Here is a 27,133-nt window from a genome sequence, read left to right as displayed (position 1 = left end):
CTATGTCACAGAATACTGAGTGCACTTATTTGCAAAAAGAAAATGGAATGAGAGTCAGTTGTGAAAGAATCACATTATTCAGACATTGAAAAACATGCATTGAATTAAGCATCTTGGTTAAAATGTAGGGTGGAGAGGAGATGGGAGGAGGGAAACAAACACTCAAAGGATGTTTACTAATCTTAGCACTTGGGACATGGGGAAATCATCAAAAAAGGAGTAAAAATCCATACTGCAACTTTTGCAAGCAGACCATTTTACCAACTTAAATGGTGCATTTAATGAAATAAATGTTTTACAATGTATGTCCTTAGTCAACTTACACTGCACATAAAATGTCTGGAAACTAAATGCAGAGTTAAATTCTCGATTCCACTTTTGCTAGTTGTGCAGTATGATTTGAAATTTATTTTTAGGAGGAGACTGCGGCACAAACTTTCAACCTTCCTTCAATGGGGATCATAGCAGAGTAATCGGAGTATAACAAGTGTGTTCTAATGGTTCCTCCTTTCTCAGCTGTTAGCATGATGTACTCGTACAACTATTTGTTCCAGTTATAACAATTGCCCAACTGTTATAACATTTTTTAAAAATCCTTTTAAGATAGAATTTCTGGGCTAAAATGAACATACTTCAGGTTACACAGCAAGTCACAAGCATTTAGGTTTGGGTTATGTTTATTTGTTCCTTTTTGGATCTTTTGGGGGAGGGAAGAGGATGAGAACCAATAATACAGAAACTTAGTATCTAAATTGGTAAATGCAAATAAATTTCCAGAAATAATTCTACATGCTATATTCTGAACCTATGGAAATCATGCTGGCTTGAGAAATTACAAATTTAATAAAAATGTACAATAAAAATAAAGATGAAAATTCAACATCCATCTTACTGTTGTCTATAGCTTTAACTTTTACAGTCATGTTTGTAACTCAGTTATTTCCATGCAGAGATTTCTAATCTTAAATTTTAAACAAATTAAACATAGAATTTAAGACTTCTTGGAGCATTTCCAAAATCAGCTTTGAAATGAATTCTAAATTGTTCAAAGGTTTATTTAATGGGAAGTTAAGCATCACTAAAATGTACCAATTCCTATATATAGTGAATGCTCTTTTCAAAACAAGCCAATTCTAAAGACAAGTAAATGGGAAAGCATTAGGACAAGGTGATTTTCATTTTACACAATCAACTATAGTGCCAGACATGAAGTTAGCTTCAAAATGCCCCAAATTCATTTTAAAGTCACAATGAAACTATAAAATTAAAATAAATACAGAAAAATCTTACATCTGCTAAAATAAATAATGTATCTGAACACTTTACTATGGAAAATGCATACCAGAAAGTTACAAGTACTGACAGCTTTTCAAACAGGGAACAACTGCTAGTACAGTGATGCTGGCTAAGTTCACGTCCATGCTGTGAAGCACTGAAGGTGGCTCAAGGTCAGCCACTCATTGCCGTTACCTTGAGGTAGATAACACATGCGTACCATGTTCTGCATTCATTTGCTGGTTTTGCTGGCATCACATGTTTAAGAAACATTTAAGCTATCAGAAAATGTCTAATGTACTGCTGGGGAAAAACAAACGCACTTTACTGCTTGGACTTAAACACTTTTAATTTGATTTTAAATGAATTTGTAAAAATCTCATGCAAATATATTTCAACCGTGTATTTGCTAAAATGGAAACCATTCCATTTGCAAAACAAGTAGACTGTGCTTGGTGGTTATTCTAATTTCACCAATTAAATATGTCCACTTGGTCTAGTGCATTATCACACCGTTTCATAGTCACAATTTTCTGCATTAATTTTTTTTTGTAATGTACATATTTAAACAGTGTGCAAATGACATAAGTTTACAAAAAAATTAAAATGCAATGTCAAAATAATTTGACGTGTAAAAATAGTAAACCATTCAAACCAAAAGGAACACAGTTTGAACTTACAAAAATAAGATTCCAGACTTAAGAAAATGAGACAAATGCACATAGTAAAGTATACAAAACAAATGTCTGCTGAGTGTTCTATTCAGTTCAAATGTTTCAAGATGCTACTATAAGTCTTATGAGGAATCTGAGGAGACAGTTTTGCAGCGGCAGGTGCTAAAGTGGTCTGAATCGCTTTAGATTTCAGTGGTGAACTGACAGGATTGTCAAACTGGGGAATACCAATGGACTCCAACTGCTTGCTGAATGGGATCTCCCCATTTCTGCTCACCTCTTTCACACACTCTTCACTAATTCTTTCCCCCAGTTTCCTGTCACTTGCCGGCTCAGATTCTGCGATTTCTACCTCATCTTTTTTGTTGAATAACTTGTCTAAATAACTAGTGAATGTACTTTTTTCTAGCTGCTCATCCTTCCTGTTGTCCCAACAAACATCTTCATCTAGATGAATTAGAAAACTTTCCTCCTCACCATCGCTTCCGTCAATTGCAAACTGGCAATCCCATGGATTCTGACTTTGGTATTCCAGTTGAGCCAAATTGGCCATCCCTTTCTCCTCCTTCTCCTGACTGACAGACTTGCAATTTGACATTGAACTTTTCAGGTCCAACTGAGATACTGAACTGTTCAAGTCATTCAGCTTATCTATATCACAAGCCTCTGGCTGCAAACTAAGCTTGATGGTGCTTGCCATGAAAGAATCAAAGTCAAACCCCCGAATCTTCTCTTTGCCCTTCTCAGCAATCTGTTGTGTTGCCTCTACCAAAGCTAACTGTGCCTTCACTAGTCCATTCTTTTCACACTTTGATTTGCCTTTTTTATCGGGCTTATCTCTGCTTTGCTCTTTCCAGTTAGATAGGTCTATAATAAGTTTGGGCTCATAGTAATGATTCACTTCACTGTCCCTCCACACCAAATTATCCAAGTAGGATGGTGACCCCACTTTATAATTACAGGTGTGGCCACATTCTAGATCACAGTATTTGTTTTCATGGTGATCTGAATGTGGCCAAGAATGTTCAGTGGAAAAGTTCAAGTCAAATGCAGGATCCTCCAAATACTTTTCACGTTCTCCATCTAAATACTTGCGAGGGTCCACTTGTACCTCATCTTCTTCAGTCATGTCAGACATTGCTCGTGGATCTCGTTGGACATCATCTGCCTCAAAGTTACTGTGCAAAGGCCAGTCATGGTCTGACAATTCGCTTTCATGGTATCTGAAATAAACAATTCAAGCAATGGATATTCATGACATCAGGCATAAGTTCAATAACTTAGAATGATTCCAAAATTGAATCATCTTGCAGAAATACCACAGAGCACTTTAACTTACATTGCATACGTGATTTTAAAAATTAAAATATCCAAAGACATAAGTTGGGAAACTCATAACTTCATTTTGGATCTAACTCTTCCTGGACAAAGGGTACAAATTATCCTTTCTTGGACACCTGTTAAAATAAGGAAGTCTGAATTCGGTTGAACACGGAACTAGCAATTCAAGATTTAGCACTAGTGGATCAACTTTTTAAAAATGCAATTAATTCTACCTGGGCAGCAAACAAGGGCAATATTGTTATCACAATTAAATACAGGGGGAATCTTTATGCCATTTGAGGGAACAGGACAAACTAGTAAGCACAAAACTCTCAAGGAGGAAACAAAAACTTCAAAGATGTTTGAGTCCTTGCCATAAAGCAGGCATATCACTAACCTTAGGAGTTTGTTCCCCAGCAAGCAGTGGAAACTGGGTCATTGAATATAAACAAAGTTGAGTTATATCAACTTCTTGATTCACAATAGAGTCAAGGCTTATGGAGGGAGGCAAGTAACTCAAGTTAAGGCTGCAGTCAGAACAACCACATCCTTGCTGAATGGCAGAATAGGTCTGAGCAGTCAAATGATCTATGCCAGCTCCTATTTCCCCCATTATGCTCTTCATCTATAAAGGGGAAATACTTTCCAATGGTGCAGAGAAACACTAATACACCTAAAACTAAATAATTTTCTAAAATAAAGCTAAAGACAATAAAGCTACCTGTTTTGCTTATATCCAAAAGTAACCCAAAAGTCTAATTATTGGATGTGATTTATCAAAAATACCACCTTAGGAACAATATTTTACCAAACACAAAATAAACAATGTAATAGAAATGAATTAATTACCTATCCCAGTTGTAAGTATGGCTGTGACTTTCATCCATTAGCAAAATATCATCAACTTCGTCCTCAATGTGAAAGGGGTGGGCAGATGTGGGTTCATCCGAAGGGAAGGAATAAATACTCATGTACGGATGGGCCAATGCTTCAGCTGCTGTCAGTCTGTCCATTGGATTGAAGGTCAAAATTTGTTCCAGAAAATCCAATGCTAAGTTTCAAAAGAAAAATACATTTTTATAGAAGCCTTTCAACTTTTCCTTACATTCCAACTCAGCAAAATTATACCATTAATCTCCTGTCTGAACACTAACAAATAATTGGAACATCCAATCATTCCCAACACTAATAATAGCAGGAAGCCAATCTCTCTCTGAACTTCAATCTAATTCTAAATGAATGTTAAAATGCAAGTGTGGATTTAACTTTCAGGTTTCCCCTCCCTTCTGTTTTGGACCCCCAGTGCAGCCAAAATAAGAAACCAAGTAATGGATTATGTTACAGCCACCTTTCTAGCTCATTTAAATAATACAACTTAGAAAATAATTTATTTTGTACTGATGTAATCAACTTAAACTTCTGAAATAAATCCAAATTAGTTCAAACAGAATACAAAATTAAGACAAGGAGTTACAGATCATTACGTACCTTCAGCACAGACACCGGGGAGTAGCTGTGGCAATGGATTGTGAGGTTCTGTCATGTCATTTTGTATATAAACTGGAATCACACCCAATAACTCCTGAAGATCTTCCTCATGGATTACAGGGATGGAATTAAGAATCAACTGCATTTGCTCCAGCTCATGAGCACCTAAACCAAGTTTTTAAAAATACTTGAATATTTGAAGGGATAAACTATTAACAAGCTCATCAGAATATGAATTCCACAAGTATAGGTATCAAGATTAATGGAATTACAAGAATCAAATAGCTTTGAAACATTCCATTAAATTTTACAATATGAAATAGCGCAGCTCTACAAATGAAGTGTTGCACAAAACACAGTACAAACACTTAAATCACGAACATCAGCATTTGGGATAAGCTCCACTGAAACACTGATTTTCTCATTTTTCTTTATTAAGAAAAGTCGTTGATTACTACACAACAAAGCAGTTTAGTGCTGTCTAAAATATTGTGACTAAAAACTGTCATACTAACTTAGCAACACTGACCTGCAAAAAGCGTTTTCCCAGTCAGCATTTCAGCAAAGATGCAGCCAGCGGCCCACATGTCAATGGCTTTGGTGTAGTTGTTGGGGGAGAGGAGGAGACGTGGAGATCTGTACCACTTAGTAACCAGTCCTTCAGACAGATAACCCTAGAAAAACAAGTTATACTATTTTTCCCCCTCAAAAGAATAATAAGCCGTTTATATTCCAAAATAGAAAAACAATCTATACATGCGCCACTTAAATGCATTTGGCTGGTTTACAGATCATCTTTATTATCCACTCCTGTAAAATGTTAGTTAAGACATGAAGCAGTCTGGAAATTGATTTTCTGGAAACTGTTCACATTTTACAAGATAAACCATGATTCACTTGATCAAACTTGTTGGGAATATGCTTACATTATTGTTCCATCACAAATATTTTTAAAAAGTGCAAATTACCAGCAAGCATCACAAGCTTTTTTTTATTCCATAGTCATGAATGAACAGTTCAGTGGTGTGAGATTCTCTTTCAGAAACACTATGATATGAAAAGAATGGTGCTATCCAATCCTACAAATATTATATGCTGTTCCTTCATAACTTGAACTATAAAAAAAAATTCAAGTTTTTGCTTGTGTATGTGACAGAACACTTGTTACACTTAATCAAAATGTAAGTGACCAGAAAATTAATTCTGGACACCATTCTGACAACTGAAAAATGCTTAATATTCAAATTTTAAAAATACACAACTTGAAAGGTGCAGAATAATTGTGGTTTTACCCTTTTGTTCTCAAGGCTTTTACACAATTTTATCTAATTACAAGGAAACATACTGAAATCTTCAGTTGAAGAATTAGCTATCAACAAGTGGAAGCCTCAAGAACATATTCACACATTCTAGCTGCAATTTAAAATAGTGCAATTTTTGAATGCAAGTCAAAATTAAGTGTACTTTACCATCCAATTAAGTTCTGTATTATTCATATTAAATCCACATTACCACTTATCTTTCACATCATTTTCTTTAAATTCACCTTATTTACCTATTTCTACTAATATGCATTTGCTTACTCACTGAAGACCCAAGAATCTAGCAATATTTGGCTGTTTAACAATCCACCTATTAGTATCTAGAAGGAGGTGAAAATTCTCAAGGTTGAGCTGCTGAGGAGTGCAACAATTATCCTTCACTGTTCTGGTCAGTAACTATAAACACTGACTTTTCAGCTATCCCTAAAACAGGTTTATATGCTTCACTAAAGATCCCACAAACTGAAAAATTGTACCCAAGTGATAATGAAGCTATTATAAGCAAATGAAAACCTAAAAACTTTGTAAAGATGCTATTGGGGGAGGAATGACAGTGGGGAAGCAAGCTTGGACAGCAATACCCCTGTGCGTAATTTATTTACTCGACTGCACAGAATTTTCTTTGGCTCTGTTGCAAATGAAAGATAAAACTATTTAATTATCAAGAAGCTGGACTTACTCATTTCTGTATTCCAATCATCCATCACAACTAGTCTACTGTAACTGTAGGTACTGTATATATGGGCCAGAAAATACCATTTCCCCCTTCACCAAAACTACAGAGACATGTGCAAGGAAACCTTGTAGGTGGCTTGCTTCCTGGCCTCCAATATTCTCTCCTAGTAAAGTACCAAGTGAACTAAGGTACAACATATCCAAGACCTACAGGATTCTAGAACTTTTATGTCTTATAGCAGAGATCAAAAACTGACTGTAATTGGAGAATCAAAGAGAGACTTTCTGGCTTTAGCACTCAACATTCCTGCATCAATGCTCTCCTGATCGGTATCGGTACACAGCTGCAACTATGCCTCCAGCTGATATTAACCACAAATACTGGGTGTTCTGGTTTTGGCACAAACGTAGCTGAATGGCTTTGCTCATTGGAACAGCTATTGCTCCAAACTTTACAGCAAAAGGTCTACATAAGGAGCATAAAAGGCTGCATACACCGGTATTCAAACCAAAACAAAAATTTCTGAAACGCTCAGCATGCCAGATCAGCAATTTCGGCTTCAAGTGAATGTACGTCAAATGAGAAAAGGCAGGGCTGGGCTGTGAATAGCAGAACGAGCACTCACCATCCAGGTTCACACATGAAGAATGGCCGTTTCAGAGCTACTGGAGGGCCACTGCTTGTGGAACCATATCCTGGCACAAACTGCTGCCTTCAGGAAGGGGAGGGAGAGAGGTCTGGAGAAAACAAAGGGACCCTTGTACGTGGAATGTTTAGGAAAAAAATTAGCCACATGGAAAATCTGTGCATTATCAACATTTACTGAAAAAAAATTATATTCAGGTGCACATTTAAATTGTTACAATACATAATTAGTAACCCTAATGTAGCAATATGCCAAGAAATGCCGAACTTATTGTGAGTTTATGGCACCCTCTATTGGGTACCAATAAATTACTGGAATCTTCAGGAACAGAAGAACTAATTGAGAGTTGGCAATTTGTTTCTTTTTTTAAAAAAAAATCAGTCAAGGAACCTATTAAAACTAAAGTACACCCAACCAATGGCTCAATGAAGTTATCCTGGAAATTGGGAGCTATATCTTCTAGTCTGTGCTGTTAGCTGATCTCAGCCATTGGAATGTTGCATAGTTGCACAGAGAGGTGTCCTTGCCCCTGATTAGATAGAAGTTAAAAAAAAATTCCATGTTTCCCACTAGATTGCTACCCAACATCCCTTACTGCAATCACTAACAATTAAGGGCTGAAATCAGACTCAGCAGTAATCTCTTCACATGCTATCAAGGCTCAAGTGAGCAACGTTCACTCTGGAAGGCATGACTAAGTATTGTCCAAGAGACAGTACTCCTCTGCAGCAAACTGGTAGAAGTTAGGAACTAGTTTGCAATTATGGGTAGGCACGTTGCACTGTAATAAAGTGACCATTTTCTTTTTAGAAAGTTAGTGACATAAGTTATTTCAATGGTACACTCTGGTTACACAAGCATTTAAACAAACATGGAACAAGCCACCAATGAGTGCAGCAGTCAAAAGAATATGAAAACTACAAACCCATTTGGGGTCTAGAAGTTTAAAGTTAAACAAATAACATTGCAACCAAAATGATTTGTCACAAGGTAAAAACACACTGCAAATTTTAGGAATATTTGAAAGAAAGAAGCTACTTCATTAATACTAAAACTAAATGCACCTTCATAGTGACAAGTTGAAATACGAGAGCTCAGAAATCAACAAATTTAAAAGTATACAGACTTACAAAGAAAAAAATGCTGATATTTCTACCTTATGAATTCATTTCGAGCAAAATAATAAAGATATGAAAAGAATATAAATACCAATCAACAGGGAAGTAGACTATCAAAGCTTCTGATTTACAAAGTAGGAAAACTAGTTGTATTCATTTCTATCAAATAACAAGTCAGGCTAAATAGCAAATAAAACCTTCCTCTATTTTAAACTCACCCGAAAATATTCATACTGGCTAGCTTTATATGGTCATGCTTGCAAAGGACTGGGTTAGAAAATCATAAACATGTTTAAAATAAATATCCCTCATTATTTGTGCTAGTCAATTAGTTGATGAAAAGTATTCGGAATATAGAAAATTCTACTTCCATTCTTATTACTGATGCTATTTCAAAGATGCACTTATACATTTGAAGACTTAAAACCATGAAGGATACGGATAGGGTAAATAGTTAAGATCTTTTCCCTGAGGTGGTGGAGTCCAGAACTAGAGGGCAGAAGTATAGGGTGAGGGGGGAAACATTTAAAAGGGACCTTTTAAATGCAGTGTAGTGCGCGTATGGAATGAGCTACCAGAGGAAGTGGTAGAGGCTGGTGCAATTACATTTAAAATACATCTGGATGGGTACATGAATAGGAAGGGTTTAGAGGGATATGGGCCAAGTGTTGGAAAATGGGACTAGATTAGGTTAGGATATCTGGTCAGCATGAATGAGTGGACCAAAGGGTCTGTTTTGTGCTGTACATCTCAATTACTCTATCTGTCAATGTGCACTCATGGCAAGGTTAGACTTTCAAAATCACCTCCCACTTTTGATGGGAAAATTGGAGTTGAATTCATTCCATCAAGTTGAGTTCACAAGACCTTAAACACTACGTGGAAAAAAAAACTAATCTCTGCATACAAAGCCTGATTTTAGAGAAACCAACATAGATCACGGGCTCCAGAACTGCTTTATTAGAAAAGACTTGGATTTGTATAGATAAAAAAAAAACTCAAATTTAATACTGACAACCAGCTGAAGGTGTAACATATCTCAAATATCATCACCCCACAAAACATCACTTCTTGTTAAAGCCGCTTAGTTATTTTATGAAAATGTTTTTAAAGAAAAACAGATCCATGCAACAATAAATCAAACCAGTCTAATGGATAGTGTATGCTGGTTTTGACAAACAACGCTTGTGTTAAAGTTTACATTCCATTTTTTAATGTATTCTTTGGTTCGAAGCAGTTTTCAGTGTTTAAGGGGCAAGTAGGTATGCACATTCATTCATCAGAAGTGGCAGTAGATCAGTAAGTTTAAGTTTAGTTGGACCTTGATTTACTAGATCTCAAGACTGTTATATTCTAGTAGATAATTAAAAAACAGGAATAGCAAAATATTAGAAACACACAATTCAGTCAGGTTATATCATTTGTATGTATATGTTGCAATGAAGAGCATACATATTTTTTTCTCCAGGCTCTGTAATGCATCCATTTAAATACCTTCAGCTCAAAAATACCTTGAAAATAAAATAAGCCTCAAGAAAAATAATGTTTTATTGAATAAAAAACAATAAAACTGTGGATGCTCCAGATCAGAAACAATAACAGAAGCTGCTGGAAAAGTTCAGCAGGTCTAGCAGTATCTGTAAAGAGAAATCAGAGTTAACGCTTCAGGTCTGATGACCCTTCCTCAGAACTCAGTTTGAGTTCTGTTTTTGTAACGTTTTATTGAACTTAGTGGTAAACTGAACGTGTTTTAAAATTCAAGAGATTATTGACAAGTATTAATCTATTAGGCCTAATGTACTACCTTTAGGTTGGGGAATCGTTTAAGTGAAAAATTGTGAAACCCTTTACTATTACATGGATTTTTCCAAATATTTATTTTGTTGTACAGAACTTATCATGGAGAAGGGGAAAGTACTTGAGTTTAAGTAAACCTGGTGAGGTATTTAAATTTGGGGGGGGAATACCAGAGATGAGCATTACCCAGTAGTTAATGCCACCTCTTCCTTATTGATCATTCCCAAGAAAAGGTCAATAATACGTCAGAAAAAAATGCAAACATAAAATCTTCAGTTGTAAGCAAAATACTAGTTAAAAGAAAGCTCCCTTTGTTTATTGAAAAGATAGTTACAAACTAAAAAAATTTAAAACAGTTCAGAGGCTATTTATTGAACTAAAATGTGCAAGGCTTGAAATCGGATTTTCAACTGTAGAAACAAGGTTTTATTTAAAATGAAAAAGTTAGAAATGCCAAAAAAAGTCATTACATTTATGGGAAACTGAACAAGGCAACACATCATGAAAAAAAAAATGAACTGAACAGTTGAAAAGGGTCCCAAATTTAGGAGCAGGTTTTGTCCTAATTGAAAAACATTCCAAGTATGTTTTGTCTGCATGTAATAATTTTAGTTCACACTTTGTGGTAATCAAAATAGGCAATAATTTAAAACATGACCCACAGAAGAAATAAAAACTAATTTAAAACAACTTTGACAATGCAAGTAACTCAAAGCTAGTTACAACCAAGCTGCAAAACACACTAAAATTGAACTAAATGATCAAATATAAAGGTCATGGTTCACATCACTGAAGCTTCAGGTATCTGTGAGGTCAAACATCTATGGAATTAGTTTTTGCAGCACTAGTTCAATTATTAGCTTTTGACAACAACTGGCATTTTCCTTTTCTCCAATTCAAAAACGTGAATTATGTTTACATTGAGCACTAGGAAAAACTTTTCATGCATTCCGCAGCATTACAAATTAATACTGGTATAAGATACATAGAGCAAAGGTTGATCTTGTGCACAGCGTTACCAGGGACTTTTACCCCAAAATTCCAATCTCTATAAGTGCCACCCACTCATGTGTGACTCACTGTGGTGAAAACCCACTCAAACAAATAGGACAGCACACCAATGAAGGTGGTTGTTCAGTTCCTTGTGTGCACACATGAACATGTGAGGTCAAACCTACCATCTCACCAGAGAGTGGTGAGCCCATAGAATTTGTTACCACAGAAAGCAGTTGAGGCCAACACATTGTATGATTTCAAGGAGGAGTTAGATATAGTACTTGGGGCTAAAGGGATCAAAGAATATAGAGGGAAAAGTGGGGATGAGCTGGATGATCAGCTATGATCATCCTGACTAGTGCAGCAGGCTCAAAAGGCCAAATAGCTTACTATGGCCCCTATTTTGTATTTGTGAAACCAAATTGGAGAAAACACAGTCTCCATACTGGCAGGTCTGCAACGGCAAGATGATGGGAGTAAGTGGATTGCAGTTCCTCAAAACTACTGTTCACATGTAAAATAACCCCCTTGTGTTTGGCTAAAAACTGGTCTTAGAAACTCAACGTCTGTGTAAATATTAATGGTAGGTATTTCACTGAAAACCCCACCGAGGGATAAGCAACTTATGGCTAGATGCATGTTTCTGTCATTACAGAACATTTAGACGACTTCCAGGATATTTTGTGGTATACTATTTATCATTCATTCAATTAAAACTTGGCTCCTTAGATAGCAAATTACTGTTTACAGTACTGAGATGATTACATTTAGTAACCTTTCCACAGTGACTCAAAATTAAGTGAGCACTGAAAACAAGATCATGACCCTTCAATACTATATCGTGAACTGACATATAGCAAAACACACAGACCATCCAGCAGATGTTTAGCTTTAAGCTAACATTTGGTTCAGCAAAGTGCCTGGTTCAAATAATTCTCTCCGGTCAGAGATAGTCCCAATATTGAAAATGCCTCCAAGCATATAAACCCAAAGATCTGGCAGGCCAGATTTTGGAAGTGACGCCCAATAGCATTGAAGCTTATATTTAAATTTAAGAATTAACTGACTTGAGTTGGCGCATATTTGAATATAAAGAAAGCAAAAGGTGTTCCTTAAGAGCAATGATGCTAATGCATGAAACAATATTTTACATGACAAAATCAAGTTGCATTAAAGTTCTTCATAAAGATTGATATAAATTTGTCCAATTTCAATTAAAAATAATCTATCCCATATACATTCTTATGTTATTTTCGCACGATCATCAGGTTCATGTCACACAAAATAGGCTTATGCTACTCAGCCCAATTGCTCATTCTGAGAATATTCTATTGTTAGAGATAGTAAGCTCAAACCAACACAATCTCAGTCAATATCAAACAAAAAAGGAATTGGGAAAGGGACAATATTGATAATAGATGGGGAAAAAAAAATTAAGAACTTGTTTTTGAAAGGCTGGTTGTACAAGTTCTTAAACAAACAGTCATGTGATCCAGATCAGAGGCACGCTAGATTACTGAGGAAAGTAAAGCTTGAAATTGAAGGCTAGTCAGAATAGTTCAATCATCCGTCGATAAAGTGATGGTAGTAAAAACAGAAGGATTGCAGATGTAAGACCTTTGTTTAAAAAAAAGACAGACAGATGTGACAATTGCAAGCAACCTAATGTCAGTTAGACACTAACACTGGACAAAATTAATTGCCATTTGGAAAAGTGTGGGGCAGCAAATTAAAGTTAGCATGCAATTATTAAAGGATCTAGATTTACTTTTTTTGATACAGTAACAGAACATAGCTATGGGTAGAGTAGTTAATGTTGTGTATATGGAGTTTTAAAATGTACCACATAATAAAACTGAAGGCATTAAAGGGACAGTCACAGCATGTCTGAAAAATTGCCTATGACATAGAAAGCAAATACTGACGAACAGATTTTTGAAAACAGATTTGGTGAAGAGGGGTTTGGGGTGTATGCTGTGCTATTTCCCCAAGAGTCAGCATTGGCACCACTTTCATGTTTTGATATTTATCTATCTTGGATATACAGGACATGCTTTTAAGTTTGCAGATAACAACAACTTGGAAATGCAGTAAGCAGGTGTCAGCAGATCATAGACTAGTGAAATGGTCAGATATATGAATAAAAAAGGAGGTAATTGTTTTCAGCAGGAAAATAGACAGAGGAAACAATGAATTAAATGGTATGGTTTTAAGCATTTGGAACAGAGTAACCCGGTTATGCATGCACACAAACCTTCGATGATGGAAAAAACAGGTCAAGAGACAGATTTTTAAAAAATACAAAACCCTTGGCTTTATTTAGAGCTGGTTAAATAAACCTTTGTAAAACACTGGATAGACCTCCGCTTCTGTATTCAATTCTAGGCACCAGAGTTGACAAAGGATGTTATGGCTTTGGAAAAGATGCAGAAGAAAACTACCATGGATAAGGGACTTCAGTTATATGGAAAGGCTGCAACGAAGGGCTACCCTCCTTTGAGCAGAGAAGAAAGCAGAAGATTAGACAGATGTTCAAAATCATAAAGTATTTTGATTGAATAATTAAGGAGTCAGTACCTAAAGAATATGAATTTAAAGCAACTAACAAAAGAACAAGAGGCAACTTGAGGCAATTTTTAAAGAAACATATAATTTTTGGCAATCTGCATGCAGTGTGACAATGGAAATAGAATCACCAGTAACTTTCCAAAGAGAATTGCATAAATAATTAAAAGGGTTAAAATGGATACTATGAGGGAGGGAGGGAGAGTGTGACTTGTAGGATAGCTTTACCAACATCAGGCACAGATATAATTGGACAAATCGCATCCCATAATGTTTCATTCTAAAATTCTCCTGAAATTTTTCCATCATGGCTGAAAAGAAACAATGCAGTTAAAGATTTTATGCCCATCAAGATGGTTTATATTTACATAGTATTAACTGTTGGGATATGTTGCTCCCTGGCAAATGCATGAAAAGAAGCTTCCAGACATTCAATGTGCACACATGGAACAGATGCTAACCTTGTGATAGATGTCAACATTCTGGTGCCTTAATTTCCAAAGGGACTACAAAATGGGAAACCAACAAGGTCACTGCATGATACTGCTGCCATTATGAAACTACACTAGAATGTAATCTGTGTACTACACACTGGAATCAAATCAGCAGTGGAAAACGTAAATCTTGAAAACATTATACATCTATATTTTGTGTGAATGGGTCAGTAGGGCAATTCAAACATTGGGATTCTATAATTCCTTGACCACAGAAGCTCTGAACTTGGGTTTTGAAAGAACCTTCAAATATTAACAACCAATTGACTCCAGCAAACTCCAGAAAGGTTTGTAATCCTGTAAATATTTCAAGGATGAATTACATATCAATATTATTTGTATTATTTAGCTGTGTAAACTGTAATTATCTATCACTTGTCAAGATTTCAATACCATGAGCAGATTTTAGAATAGGAATATTTCATTTTATAAGATTTAGAATAACCTGACTGGAAGCTTGAAGTGCCAATTCAATTAATGCTACAAATGCCTATTGACCACTGTTTTAAAAGGAGAAAGTGAGGTCTGCAGATGCTGGAGATCAGAGCTGAAAATGTGTTGCTGGAAAAGCGCAGCAGGTCAGGCAGCATCCAGGGAACAGGAGAATCGATGTTTCGGGCATAAGCCCTTCTTCGATTCTCCTGTTCCCTGGATGCTGCCTGACCTGCTGCGCTTTTCCAGCAACACATTTTCAGCACTTTTTTAAAAGCAAAAATCTAATCTTCTGAATTGACTACAGCTTCCAAACTTTTTGCATTATGGGAAAACATTGTTATGGGCAGAGAGAGAAAGCTTTACACTCATAGGAAAGGCAAGGTAGGATCACAGCAATTAGGGACAACTCAATATAATAGCAAACAGAAAGAATTATACAAAGACATTTGATTTGTTTACAATATAGAAGCTGCACAAATGATTAACAACAAAAGAAAGGGTGTCATCAGAAATTAGGCAGGTGACAAATCTTTCAGCAGGTAGTTGATGCAATGACACACATTACTAGTGATATAGGGTATTGAAGAGGAAATGTTTTAATTGCAAAATTGCCATTCCTTTGTCAAAAGATGTATACCAAACCACAAACACAATCTATTAGCTATACTATATGTAACAATATCTGAAGACAGGTCGATGACTATAATTTACAAATTCCTACAGGACTAATACAACTGCAACATGACATTTTTTTAAATCCTCCATTCAAAAGCTCACTATTTTAAAACAGTTTTGTTGCACTAAAATAGTACAAGAATTATAATATTTATTGTAATATAGCTAAGCAATTGAGGTCACTCAATTAGTCTTTAAACTACATGAAATTCTTATTAGAAAATCCTAGCATATGTGCCTCATGAACAAGTGGCACACTACTCAATCCTGCCCATACCATATTATAGCCTTGCGAAATGTTTTCTCAAAAGATCTGAACAATGACACTCAACGCTACTAATGGCATGTCTACCTTATTCGTTCATGGGAAATAAATTAAAACTTACTTTGTGAGAATAATGGGGATCCATGATGCGTGCCAGACCAAAATCCCCTATTTTCAGCACCAAATCCTCAGTGTTAATGAAGAGGTTAGCCGGTTTGAGATCTCTGTGCAGAACATTAGCTGAATGGATGTATTTTAGCCCACGAAGCAGCTGGTACATGAAGAGCCTAGCATGCTCTTCTGAGAATGGACCCTGTTCCAACAGCTTTGCTAGATCGGTCTCCATGTACTCCTGAACAATGTATACTGCATTCAGTTCTGTGATCGCACCCACATCATCAGACATCGGTATCCCACTTGGACCCAAAATCTCAAACACCTTCACTATGTTATCATTGTCAAGTCGTCGGATGATTTTGATCTCTCGCAAGGCATGTTTGACACTCTGTGGATCACTCAGGATAATTTTCTTGACAGCCACTCGCTTGTCACAGTCATTGTCCACAGCAGAGAAAACCAGGCCATTGCCACCATACCCGAGTGGCTTCAAGTCCATATACCGAGCACCCAAATCAAAACCATGAATGTTCATTAAACTTCCAAACTTTTCTGCCATGTCGATAACCCTCAAGCTTTCCTGTTCTATCAGATGGGCAATCCTATGTCAAAACTAAACTAGTGAAAAATCAGCTTCCACAACAGAGAGCAAGCTAACTTTAACCTTTTCGCAACTTCAAGATATTTTCTCTTTGAAATGTATGTGCCATCTATCCTAGCTGAACAAGTTCAGCTCTGTTCCTAGTTGAATCCCTCTTTCAAGAATGAACAACCTGAAGAATAGAAATTCTCTCTGACTTAGGTCAGTAAATGTTAGGCTAATTCAAACAAGGGCATCCCTGCAGACATTAAAAATTAAACTAAAGTTTGATTGCAACGGAATGAACTTCGACAGACAGATGCATCCAAACTACTGCTGTAAACAGGCTAACATTTAACAAGGTGTGTGACAATACATATATGTGTTATAAACCTCTACTGACATCCTCCTCATAGTGCAGATACATTCAGTGTAAGACTGGTCCTGAGCAGCGTCATTCTACAGTGCTGATTAGCACTATTTTTTTTCCTTTTAATTATAATCTGAACAAGTAATTAACTTGTGGCAGCTTTCTATCCCTAAAAGATGACTTCCGTTAATGATCAGGTGGCTCAAGCTCACCGCAGTCACAATCAAAGCTATCATCCATTTTATATTTGGACAACCTATAAAACAAAAAGAGAAAGAAATATTAAGTCAGTGATCCAAAGACTTTGTATTAAAACAATAAGTGTATTGTATGACTAGGACTCTATATGGACAGAATATGTTTTTGTTCAGTTTTCCATATAATGCACCTTTGTATTGAGGGAAAAGTAAATAACTGTGATACGGTGGCAGTGTTTTACGGAGCTTGCATGGCATATAGGTGCTAATCTTCTCAATATTTTCCAATGAGTGCTTCTCCCCTGTTTTTCTGGCTATATGACCCATAGTGGTTCAAACTGAGACAGCAATTGTCTGGGAATATCAACAATTGGTACAAATCAGAGTACAACCGTCACTTTAATTAAAGATGGAGTAATGAATTACAAACTTTAAGATTAGTGGGTTTAATAAATTACAAGAAAAAAGAAAACTAATTTTAAAAGTTTCAAGGTTACAGTACACAAAAGAGATCTTCTGACACGACTGAAGTTTTGGAATTTATGGTATTTAATTCCAATTTCTAACAGATTAGGGTAGTATTTGCACTGATATGTTCTTCATAATCTTCACAATAACTTGTATGTACTTTCATATCAACATTTGTTACACAGAAACTTAGAGCAAAAATTGAGTTGAACAGAATGCCCTCATATCATATTTGCATAGTCCCATTAGTAAATTAGGTACATTAAAATGGAAATGTTTTCAATAAAACACAATATCAAAATGTTTACAAAATACTTGAATGGCCCATCTGTGGAGAAACTATTTTTATAGTAGATACACAAAAAATCTCAAACCATTTGTGAAATGAAAATATTTATATGGGAATTTGAATTTCTTTTTAAAAATTGTTACGACAAATAGAACATTCATCTGTATCCCTTCTCCAGGAGAATCTTTGGTAATCAAAAAATAATATTGTATTTATCTATATGCTTCTAGATGTTTACAGCACTGGCTCTGTACATTCACTACTGACTGTTTGGAGACAACAGGAAGTCTTAAGAAAAACACGTGTGGTGAAGCAAAAATAAAAGTGGTGTTATTTCAGGGAGATTTGCTATTTAATTGCTGCTTATGAGTTTCAAGATGATTGCCTTGAAGACCTGGACACAAAACTGATTCCATTTGCAACACAGGCACACACTCCATGTGCAAGAATAAAATAATATTTTTTAAATTCATCTTAATTAGAATTTACAAGTTATGATGCTCAAATTTAACATTAACAGTTCTTTTTAGATAAATGAAGTGAACGACAAAATTTCTAAACTCCAGGTGTGTTTTTTGCACACCATGCACGTTAATGGATAAAGTAATGTGAGATATTTTACAATTGAGACTAGTATTTAAATTAAGCCTCCCCTCCAACCTCCTCCTTTCCTTTCCTCCCCCCTGCTCCACCACCATTATCAGGTATATTATCCTAATGGAATAAACTTAACTGAGCACAAAATAAATCTTTCAACTCCTATGGGCTAAATATTAAGCATGGTAGACAAATTACCCAAACCTCCCAGTCTGGATTTAATACATGACAGAACCTGTGGTTCTTATAAAGGGATAAGCAAGTAAACACATCTATTAATTGCACTTCATTTCTGAAGCAAAAATTAGATCTAGAATTCTCTAAACTCTATCCACGAATGCACCCATCATATCAATTTAATGAACAGCCACACACCAAAAACAACGTATGATTTTAGCAAGGTTTCAGGGGTTTAAAGAAGAAAGGAACTTTGTGAATAGAGTTAAATCATAATGCTACAGCATAGAACACCATGAAAACTTAAAGAGAACGACACAAGGAAAACACTATGGGGCTAGAGCTTGCTCCGTGTGCACAACAAAGTTCAGCCAATAACATAGCCAATGCCACACCCACTCTGTCAATATCAAAAACATTATAAAGAAGTTCAACTTCATTAGAATATACAAGAATGCAAAAAGGTTTCAGTGCTACCATAAACTTTTCAACTATCACAAACAAGGGCAGTATGTACTAGAGAACACTACCATCTGCAAGTTCCCCTTTAAGACATACTATCCTGACTCAACCATAATCACAGTTATGCACAGTTGGTTGAGTCAAAATTCTGGAACATCCCCTACTAACAGCACTATGGATGTACTGACACTATATTGACTATTTGTTCAAGATAGTGTCTCACTGTCACCTTCTCAAGGGCAATAAATGCTGGCTGTTTGTCAGCAATGTGCACATCGCTCAAAAGACTCAGTGTTTGTTCACCTGTATGATTTTGTCCACTGATTCACAAGATATGCACCCATTTTTTTTAATGTGGCCAGAATGTAAAATATATTTGTACTGAGCAACATGATAGGTGAGAGTATAGGGGAAGCAATCACATTAACCTACAGAACTTTACACCAGACAGTATTCTTCAGAATAAACTTCACTTTGAAGGGCATTCCTCAAATTAGCAAATCTTATTCCCCTCTCAATTACTTTTCATATTCTGCACAGATCAAAACAAATTAGAAAACAATTTTGTCCATAATCTCAACATTATTTGTAAAATATGCTTCACCCAAGTAAAAATAATTGCTCAGTTCCATATCTGAAAGGCAGATGTGCATCAGAGTCAACATAATGCAGCAGACTAGGTAGATTTAAAACTCTTGATTCACAGAAATGGAAATCCCACTCTCTGCCATACCACAGCAAACGCAGAAACCATCTGCTTGCTACAAAGGGAGGGTAGCGTAACTAAAAGCTCTGTATCTAGGCACTGCATATTTAGTAAAAGAACTGTAGCAGGGGAGGAATTACTTGCCTATCTTCTGAGCCAAAGCACGAAGTACAAGGCAAAAGAGGAAATCAGATTCAAGTGAATTCAGAATTTTTATAATATTCAACATTTAACATAAATAGTAAAACTGAACTGAAAACTGATATTTTAAAAGTCCCACAATTTATTCTACTCAAAATCCCAAATTGACGCTGTGCAGAAAGGGTCAATATTGGAGAAAAAAAAAACAAGCATTCATGCAAGTTTGGGGCTGCACAGTGGCTCAGTGGTTGGTACTGCTGCCTCACAGCGGCAGGGACATGGGTTCATGGAGTCTGCACATTCTCCTGGTGTCTGCGTGAGTTTCCTCCGGGTACTCCGGTTTCCTCCCGCAATCCAAAGATGTGCAGGTCAGGTGAACTGACCATGCTAAATTGCCCATAGTGATGGGTGCATTAGTCAGGGGTAAATGTAGGGGGGGGGTGGCTCTGGGTGGGTTGCTCTTTGGAGGGTCGGTATGGACTTGTTGGGCTTAAGGGTCTGTTTCTATACTGTAGGGAATCTAATCTAAAGTACAGGAAAAATGCCAATGGTGTTCCTGCATATGTTCCTCCACTCCAAATAACATTAATCCAAAAATATTAGTATAAAAAGAACTTCCAAAACTACTATAAAAACTCTGTACAATCATTAGGCCTTTCACACATTTTAGCTTCCTGAAATCAGCCAGGCCTGCAAGTGCTGGATGTGGGGAATGAAACTGGTCACAGCAACACCACCATTAGGATTAATGAATTCTCAACACTAACAGACAGATCACATTTTTATAATGTTTCAGTTGCATTTGGTCAGGATCCAAGATAGCACTGACACAAGATTATTATAATCATGGGAAATGCTCAATATGGGCTGCATCTGGGGGGAGTGGGGTTTGTGGTGAAAACAAAGAGAAAGGGTTAATGGTTCTGGCTGACCTTGCATTTATCATAAATGTTAACTGTTTCTCTCCACATGTCACCTAAGAGTTGAGTTATTCCAGCTTTTTCTGTTTTTGTTTCAAATTTCCAGCATCTGAAGTATTATCATTTTGATTATAATCATGGTTTCGTGTTTAAAAGCTTTTTGAATGGGAGAAGGAAGTTTCCAATAAATAAATGCTCCTCACAACTCAACAGCACAATAAAAGCATCCACTTGGACTTAACAACAGCAACCTAGCATAGCATCCTTTCACCTTAAATAAAGGGATTTAATTTTCATTTTCTGAAAAATGCATTTAATAACTCACAGGCCTCCTTTTTCACTGACTATCTACTGATCACAATTTGGCAAAGAATGACAATATTCCAAACCATCATTCATTGGGGACTTGGTCTTCTGCAATGCTTTAAATGAGCCTCTCTCTTGTTATTTATTTTGGTAATATGTTCCTCATACATGAGTCATTTAGAACTTTATTATACTAATTTTTTAAACAAAGTCACGGCTGCCACTGAAAATATTTCCATTTAACGTAAAATTTAATACACAACTTCTACTTCCAAAAGTAAGTTTTGGGAAATATGGTAGCCTATTAAATCCCATTTTCCTTCTCTATTTCTTCCCCATTACATTGTATTCAAAGATTTTTTTAGCAGTTCAAAGTATGCAACAATGTGCCCTGTCGAGAGTTACAAGAGTTTATTTCCTACTTTAGCTATTTTAATTTTGTGATATGATCTATACTAAACGAAATTTACTGGAAAGAAAGCACTTAAATATTTCCGTAATTTTAAACCATTATCTACCGAGGCGTTCACTTCTTTCACATTTAAGGCGCGGAAGCATAATATGATTACAAAATGGAATTTCCCCTCACATCACTGCAACTAACTTATTGATACTGTGTATGCAATACTTGGTGTACTAACGTCAGTCAGCACTTTTAACTTGGAGAATAAGATACAGGACTGCTAGCCAATGTGCTTACTTTCCTCTGTATCCGCCTACAAATTACAAAAACAAAATCCAAACATTCATTCAACATCTGACTGAAGGCTACAAACTTCGAACACGATACTCTTAATACATACGCGCTTTCCAATCCATCGCCATCAGCACACAGACACACACAGGTTGCAGAAGCACAAGAGGGGAACGTAGATTAACACACCGTGGTTCCACTCCCCCCCCCCCCCCATCTACCCACCACCTGTGATTAAACATGAATTCGCGCTCTAAAACCTTGATTTCAAAATCAAATCAAATCAGACCAACTTTCGTAACCCACTAACCGTTCCATATACAATGTCTTAATAGCACACGCCGTCCACTGATATTTAGTATGGAGATTCATAGGATCGGACAGTTAACTCAAATAAGAATACTAACTTGGAAATGTCCAGACGCGGAAAGTAACTTGCAGAAAAAAAATCTCCGGGAGGGAAATTTATCACATGATCGACTAACGTAACAAAATTTCTTTCCATTGAGGGAGATAAAATGCAATGGCGCAGTGTAATCTCAACACGATAGTAATTCCGCGAATTGTTCGTAAAGAAAGTCGCCAATGATTTCGCGAACAGTCAAGGCTAATATGGGCCGCTACTTCTGATCACTACCACGCTTTAGAACTCCAAAGTCCTAGGTTTAACCAATTTACATGTTTCAAAGCAGGTAAGTGACACATGTCTGTGGAACATGACACATCCGTACAGCAGCCTGGAGTGGCCACTCAACCCAGCATTAGCGTCACAGGAAAATAACCCGCAACTTTTGTTAAGAAGAAAAAAATCCACATGAGTCACATGAAAATGAGCCACGTCGCCTCCTGTGAGCAAGCCGACTGGTTGACGTTTCATGGCCCTGGAAATATTACTCACTGTCTGAAGGCTTCAATTTTACTTATGGGCGAGGGTGGGGGCGAGGAGTATGCATAGGAAACCAGTTTAAATTCCTTTCCCAATCAAAAGATAAAATGGTGATCGATTGAGAAAGCCCGATGGGGTCAGTGCTACGGCCGGACGAGTTCTTGCGAGGTCAGGTCACCGAAAAGCGTCAAGAAAAACGTAAAATAAACCAAGATAATTTATTATAAGGAAGGGGAATTTAAAAAAAAACAATACCGTAAAATATTAATTGATTAAATCAAAACTCTTTATACATGTTTTCAACAAAAGTGTTGCGAGAAGTGACATGAATTCGATAAAGAGGAGAATTTGTGGTCCAAATGAAGCCCCTTGTTGGAGCCTCACCGCGTGTTGCCGAACAATGAGAGAGACTCAAGTGATCCGGAGGAGCTTGTGGCGGGGCATGGACACACAATGCGGTCCGTCTTACAGGCAAAGTGTTAGAAAATGGGATTAAACAGAGTGAGGCTCGATGACCAGCTCGGACACGAAGGGTCTTATTGCCATGTTTTTAAAAAAAATACTAAATGACCCGCAGAGGAATCTGTCAAGAGTTTTCACCTTGTCTGGCTCTGCTCACTCACTGCGGTTTCCCAGCACAATGTGTGTTGTTTTAAGGAGGGGACAGGCTCCTCTTCCTTCAGCCCCCACCTTGACCCACACACTGACGGTCAACCAAACACACGACCACCGACCAAACTTGCTGGCTGGCTGGCGGGCCCCCCCTACCGAGGTCCCGCCCTCGCCCCCTCATTGGTCGGGCCGCCCCGCCCATCGCGGCCGGCCCCGTCCCCGATTGGTCGACTTCGCCGTCAATCGCCGTCCCCACCACCGGCGACTCGGCTTTTCTTTCAAACCCTGTGTGGGGGGAGGGGAAGGGGTTCGAGAGTTGGGTCGGGGAGGGGGCGACTATGAGAGGAGAGGGAGAGGGAGAGGGGTCTTTGTGTGGGGGAAGGGAACAAAATCCAGCCCCTGGGGGGAATCGGTCACAACTTACCCGGCGTCCCAAAAACATGAGGAAAGCTCCGATCGCGACGCCGCTACTCGGTCCCAGTCACTCAGCCGCCGGAGAAGGCGCAGCAACCGAGACCCACCATCCAGCGCGCGGCCTCCCGACAGGCCCCGCGCGCCCAGCCGGCCGGCGGGAAATTCAAACCCGCCTTCCGAGCCGCGTCTCGCCTACATGCTCCTGCAGCTCTCAGCAACCCGAAACGGCAACTCTGCTTTCTCTCCGTGGATGCTGCCAGAGTTTTCTCAACAATTTCCCTCTTTGCTCTTTTTTAAACAAAAACCTGCATCTTCTCTTCCTCGCCCTCCCACTTCTAATAAATCCACGCGACAAAAAAAAAGCACACGGGACAATTGTGATCCCGGACTCTACACTTTTAAATCTGCCGGTGATGAGTTTCACCAGCACGTTCCATTCCTCACCTGCCCCCCCACCGGCGCAAATACACAAAGGCATGGCAACAACAGGTAATTAAAGTTCATTAAAATATTCTGATTAATCAATGCCTTCCCAGATATAGTATCGCCTTGATGTACAATCAAGGTGCTGGAAGAAAAGAAAGAACAATTACTGGAGGAATTCAACAGGTCTGGCAGCATCTGTGGACAGAAGTTTTAAAGAAGGGTCGCTAGACTTGAAACCTTAACTCTGCTTTCTCTCCACAGGTACTATCAGACCTGCTGAAAACCCTCATGCAATCACTGTTTTTGTTTCATACCTCAATGAAGCCAAATCGAGAGAGGATGGGTTAAATTTTCAAATTGACAGCAAAGCTCCGCCACGATTTAAAATTTATTTTTAAATGCTGGCAGATGCAGACGTACTTTTTGTTTACTTAATTACAGATCCATCTGCCTCTCACCTTCTGTGGTTGCAGTCACACTTGTTATTTGGCCTGACTCGCGCATATGTTCAAATTTTGCTTTACTGTTCACTTAATCTATGAAGTTCACGTCAAACTTCCAGATGGAAGCAACTATATGATGCGTCCCGTGCCTGATTCACATCATACGCAAAAATGATGAAATAACACGGATTGCCATGGTAACTAGAGACACAATGAAGTGACCAAACAATGATTAAATTGATATTATTTTGTACTTGCATAGTAATCTGACACGATGTTCGTAACGTTGGCCGTGGTAGATTGTGCGCAAGTTATTTTAACCATTGATAGCACTGGAACAGCAGCGGATCTGAAATATTGACGTTCAGTCGCATCTTTAAATACCTATGCATATGACGTGGAATCCTACTGCCTCCAAGTGTTGTGTCTGAATTTGTTTCATTTCGTTTGGAAATTAGGTCGCCGGATTGCAAGGTAATATTCCGCATTGCCGGAGCTAATGCAGTTATATTTGAATTATTGTATTAAATGGGAAAATCCTCACATATGAGAGAAAAGCCGCTACAATCCAACTCTATATTAGAGCGTATACAGCGGTATTATATCTTAAAATGGCCATATGAAGGTCAAGACATTTTTGGCGCACCCATTAATTTGATTTCTATTCCGTTAAGAAGCATTTTTACAACAGTTCGACTATGTGTCATGATCTACGTATTACTGGGCATAGCAAAAAGGGGGAAGGTGATCATTTTGTTGGTGGAAAATAGATAGCTGCGTGCAACTGAAAAAAATTGTTATAGGTCAGTTACATTTATTAATGATTTAAACTCAATCCGAGAGAAAACGTTCTGTCCTCCTTTGAACATGCTCAGTTCATATTGGAGTTTCCACTTTATACATGAAAACAAAGCGCGATTATACAGCGCGTCAAACTTCTAAACAATATTACCGTTTCCACTTGACAAGACACCGGTTTTACATCACACCAGTCAACAGCACAACAGTAACAATTAACTTAATTCTAATTGACTTACGAACGATATTAGCCGCTTTCGAGAAGGGAGGTAAATGTGGCCATTACAGTCAGTGCACTTGCACCATTCTGCCAAGAGCGAGCATATCCGAGAGGCAGCCGGTGGGAGATCTTTGTGTTTCTCAATCATATACAAAATAACGTCAAAACTGGCAAGTTTGTTATGAAACAGCTTACCATTTTTAAGGCGCTTGACAGCGGTTAGGTCAAAGACTGTGTTGTATGTGCTAAAGTTTATCAGACAACCCGGTAAAAGACTCCCCGTTCTCAAGAATCGAGCGCTCACTAATTTAATTTGGGTGCATTCATTTACTACAAGTCAAAGTCACTGTAAGTAGCCAGTGTGAAAGCCGAATTTAAATTGCGTTTGCAGCGGTTGTGGCCGGTTTTTACAGTATCGGAGGCGGCGCTTGTATCAGTTTCAGTGTCAATGTCATTGTCAGTGTCAACCCTGCAGTGACGCATCGAGCTCGTAAACAGAGAGCCCAGCCCACTGCTCCCCGTCCCACACAATCACCCATCGCCTGCAAAAAAACCCCCACAAAACACCATAGCACGGAGACGAAACGCTTGTGTTTTGCCTGTCCCGGGGTTTGTTTTGTAAACGGGTAAAGAAGAGGGAGTGAGGGGGGAAGGGCATTTCGACCTCAGACACCCGTTGGTCAGCACTGCCCCTACAAGGTAATTCAAACTTCAGGCTTGGGGATGCTCGGTGGGATGTGGCAGGAGGGAGGAGGGTTGGGGGGGAGGTGGTGGAGAGAGCGAGAGAGAGGTGCAGGTCAATGACCCCCTGTCAAAACACTGACAGATTCATTTCGTGTTTGTGGGTCATGTGCCGTGAGTGTGATCATTCCAAAGCTCGATGTACGGAATTATTGACATGTCCCGATCAGATTTCATGGGGGTTGGGGGGAGGATGCAGAGTATGTGAGAGCTGGGGGTTGGTATGGGGCATCTTCAGGTCACTTCTGCAATCATCTGGACCTCGAACGTAACAAATCCCAAATGGGCCGGATACAAATAATCTCGATGCCGATGTTGTGGATGCACTTTACATCGAGTCTGTACGATTAGTCCAGTGGTTTAATCTCTCCTATGATTGCCTGCCACTGACCTGGTTATTATTTGCAGCGCGGCAAGGATTCTTGTTGGAGGAACTGGAGTCCTTTAGAATGCAAGGCAGTAGCAGTCTTTTTGTCTGCTCCCAGCGTCAGAGACGGGAACTCTTGCCCAGATGTTTGCTGGACCGTTCGCTTTGAAGGGTAAAGGAAAGAATCCTTTTTCCAGCCGTCGAAGTGAAATTGCGCAGGCTATTCAGCCCGTTATGTCAATCCTAGCCCTCTACAAAAGCAATTCACTTCTGGTCATTCCTTGCCTTTCCCTACCTAGTAGGCCTATCTGCATAAACTTTCTTGTTCAGATGACGATTCAATCCCGTGTTGAAAGTCATGGTTGAAGCTGTTTTCACCGCACTCTCAGGGCGCGTACTCCAGATCCTGAACACACTCTGCATTCAGAGTTTCTCCTCATGTTGCCATGGCTC

General features: G+C 38.0%; 1 protein-coding gene across 3 annotated transcripts; it reads right to left on the bottom strand.

Annotated features, from left to right (window-relative positions):
* Positions 1-659: 659 nt before the first annotated feature.
* On the bottom strand, positions 660-26,000 carry mapk6 (mitogen-activated protein kinase 6). Of its 3 annotated transcripts, none has more exons than XM_043686259.1 (6): positions 25,768-26,000; positions 15,871-17,072; positions 5,290-5,434; positions 4,761-4,925; positions 4,122-4,323; positions 660-3,172 (listed from the first exon to the last, which is right to left on the bottom strand). In XM_043686259.1, the coding sequence occupies exons 2-6, from the start codon at positions 16,423-16,425 to the stop codon at positions 2,038-2,040; spliced, it is 2,202 nt and encodes a 733-aa protein (XP_043542194.1). In that variant the 5' UTR covers positions 16,426-17,072; positions 25,768-26,000; the 3' UTR covers positions 660-2,037. The 3 variants fall into 3 exon arrangements, with proteins under 3 accessions (XP_043542194.1, XP_043542193.1, XP_043542195.1); XM_043686258.1 differs by lacking the exon at positions 25,768-26,000 and adding an exon at positions 23,696-23,790; XM_043686260.1 differs by lacking the exon at positions 25,768-26,000 and adding an exon at positions 23,260-23,374.
* Positions 26,001-27,133: the final 1,133 nt, after the last annotated feature.

This window comes from Chiloscyllium plagiosum, unplaced genomic scaffold (assembly GCF_004010195.1).
Source record: "Chiloscyllium plagiosum isolate BGI_BamShark_2017 unplaced genomic scaffold, ASM401019v2 scaf_7381, whole genome shotgun sequence".
Classification (NCBI taxonomy): Eukaryota; Metazoa; Chordata; class Chondrichthyes; order Orectolobiformes; family Hemiscylliidae; genus Chiloscyllium; species Chiloscyllium plagiosum.
The sequence above is the reverse complement of the archived record's forward strand: the minus strand, read 5'-3'. Positions and strand labels throughout refer to the sequence as shown.

What these genes read in the sequence shown, in the direction of transcription:
- mapk6 (XM_043686259.1), bottom strand. Translation starts at nt 16,425, where the DNA reads ATGGCAGAAAAGTTTGGAAGTTTAATGAACATTCATGGTTTTGATTTG. An exon ending in TGGGAAAACGCTTTTTGCAG is followed by an intron (nt 4,926 to 5,289) that starts GTCAGTGTTGCT and finishes AACTTGGTTTAG; the next exon opens with GTGCTCATGAGCTGGAGCAA. An exon ending in CCCCGGTGTCTGTGCTGAAG is followed by an intron (nt 4,324 to 4,760) that starts GTACGTAATGAT and finishes TTTGAAACTTAG; the next exon opens with CATTGGATTTTCTGGAACAA.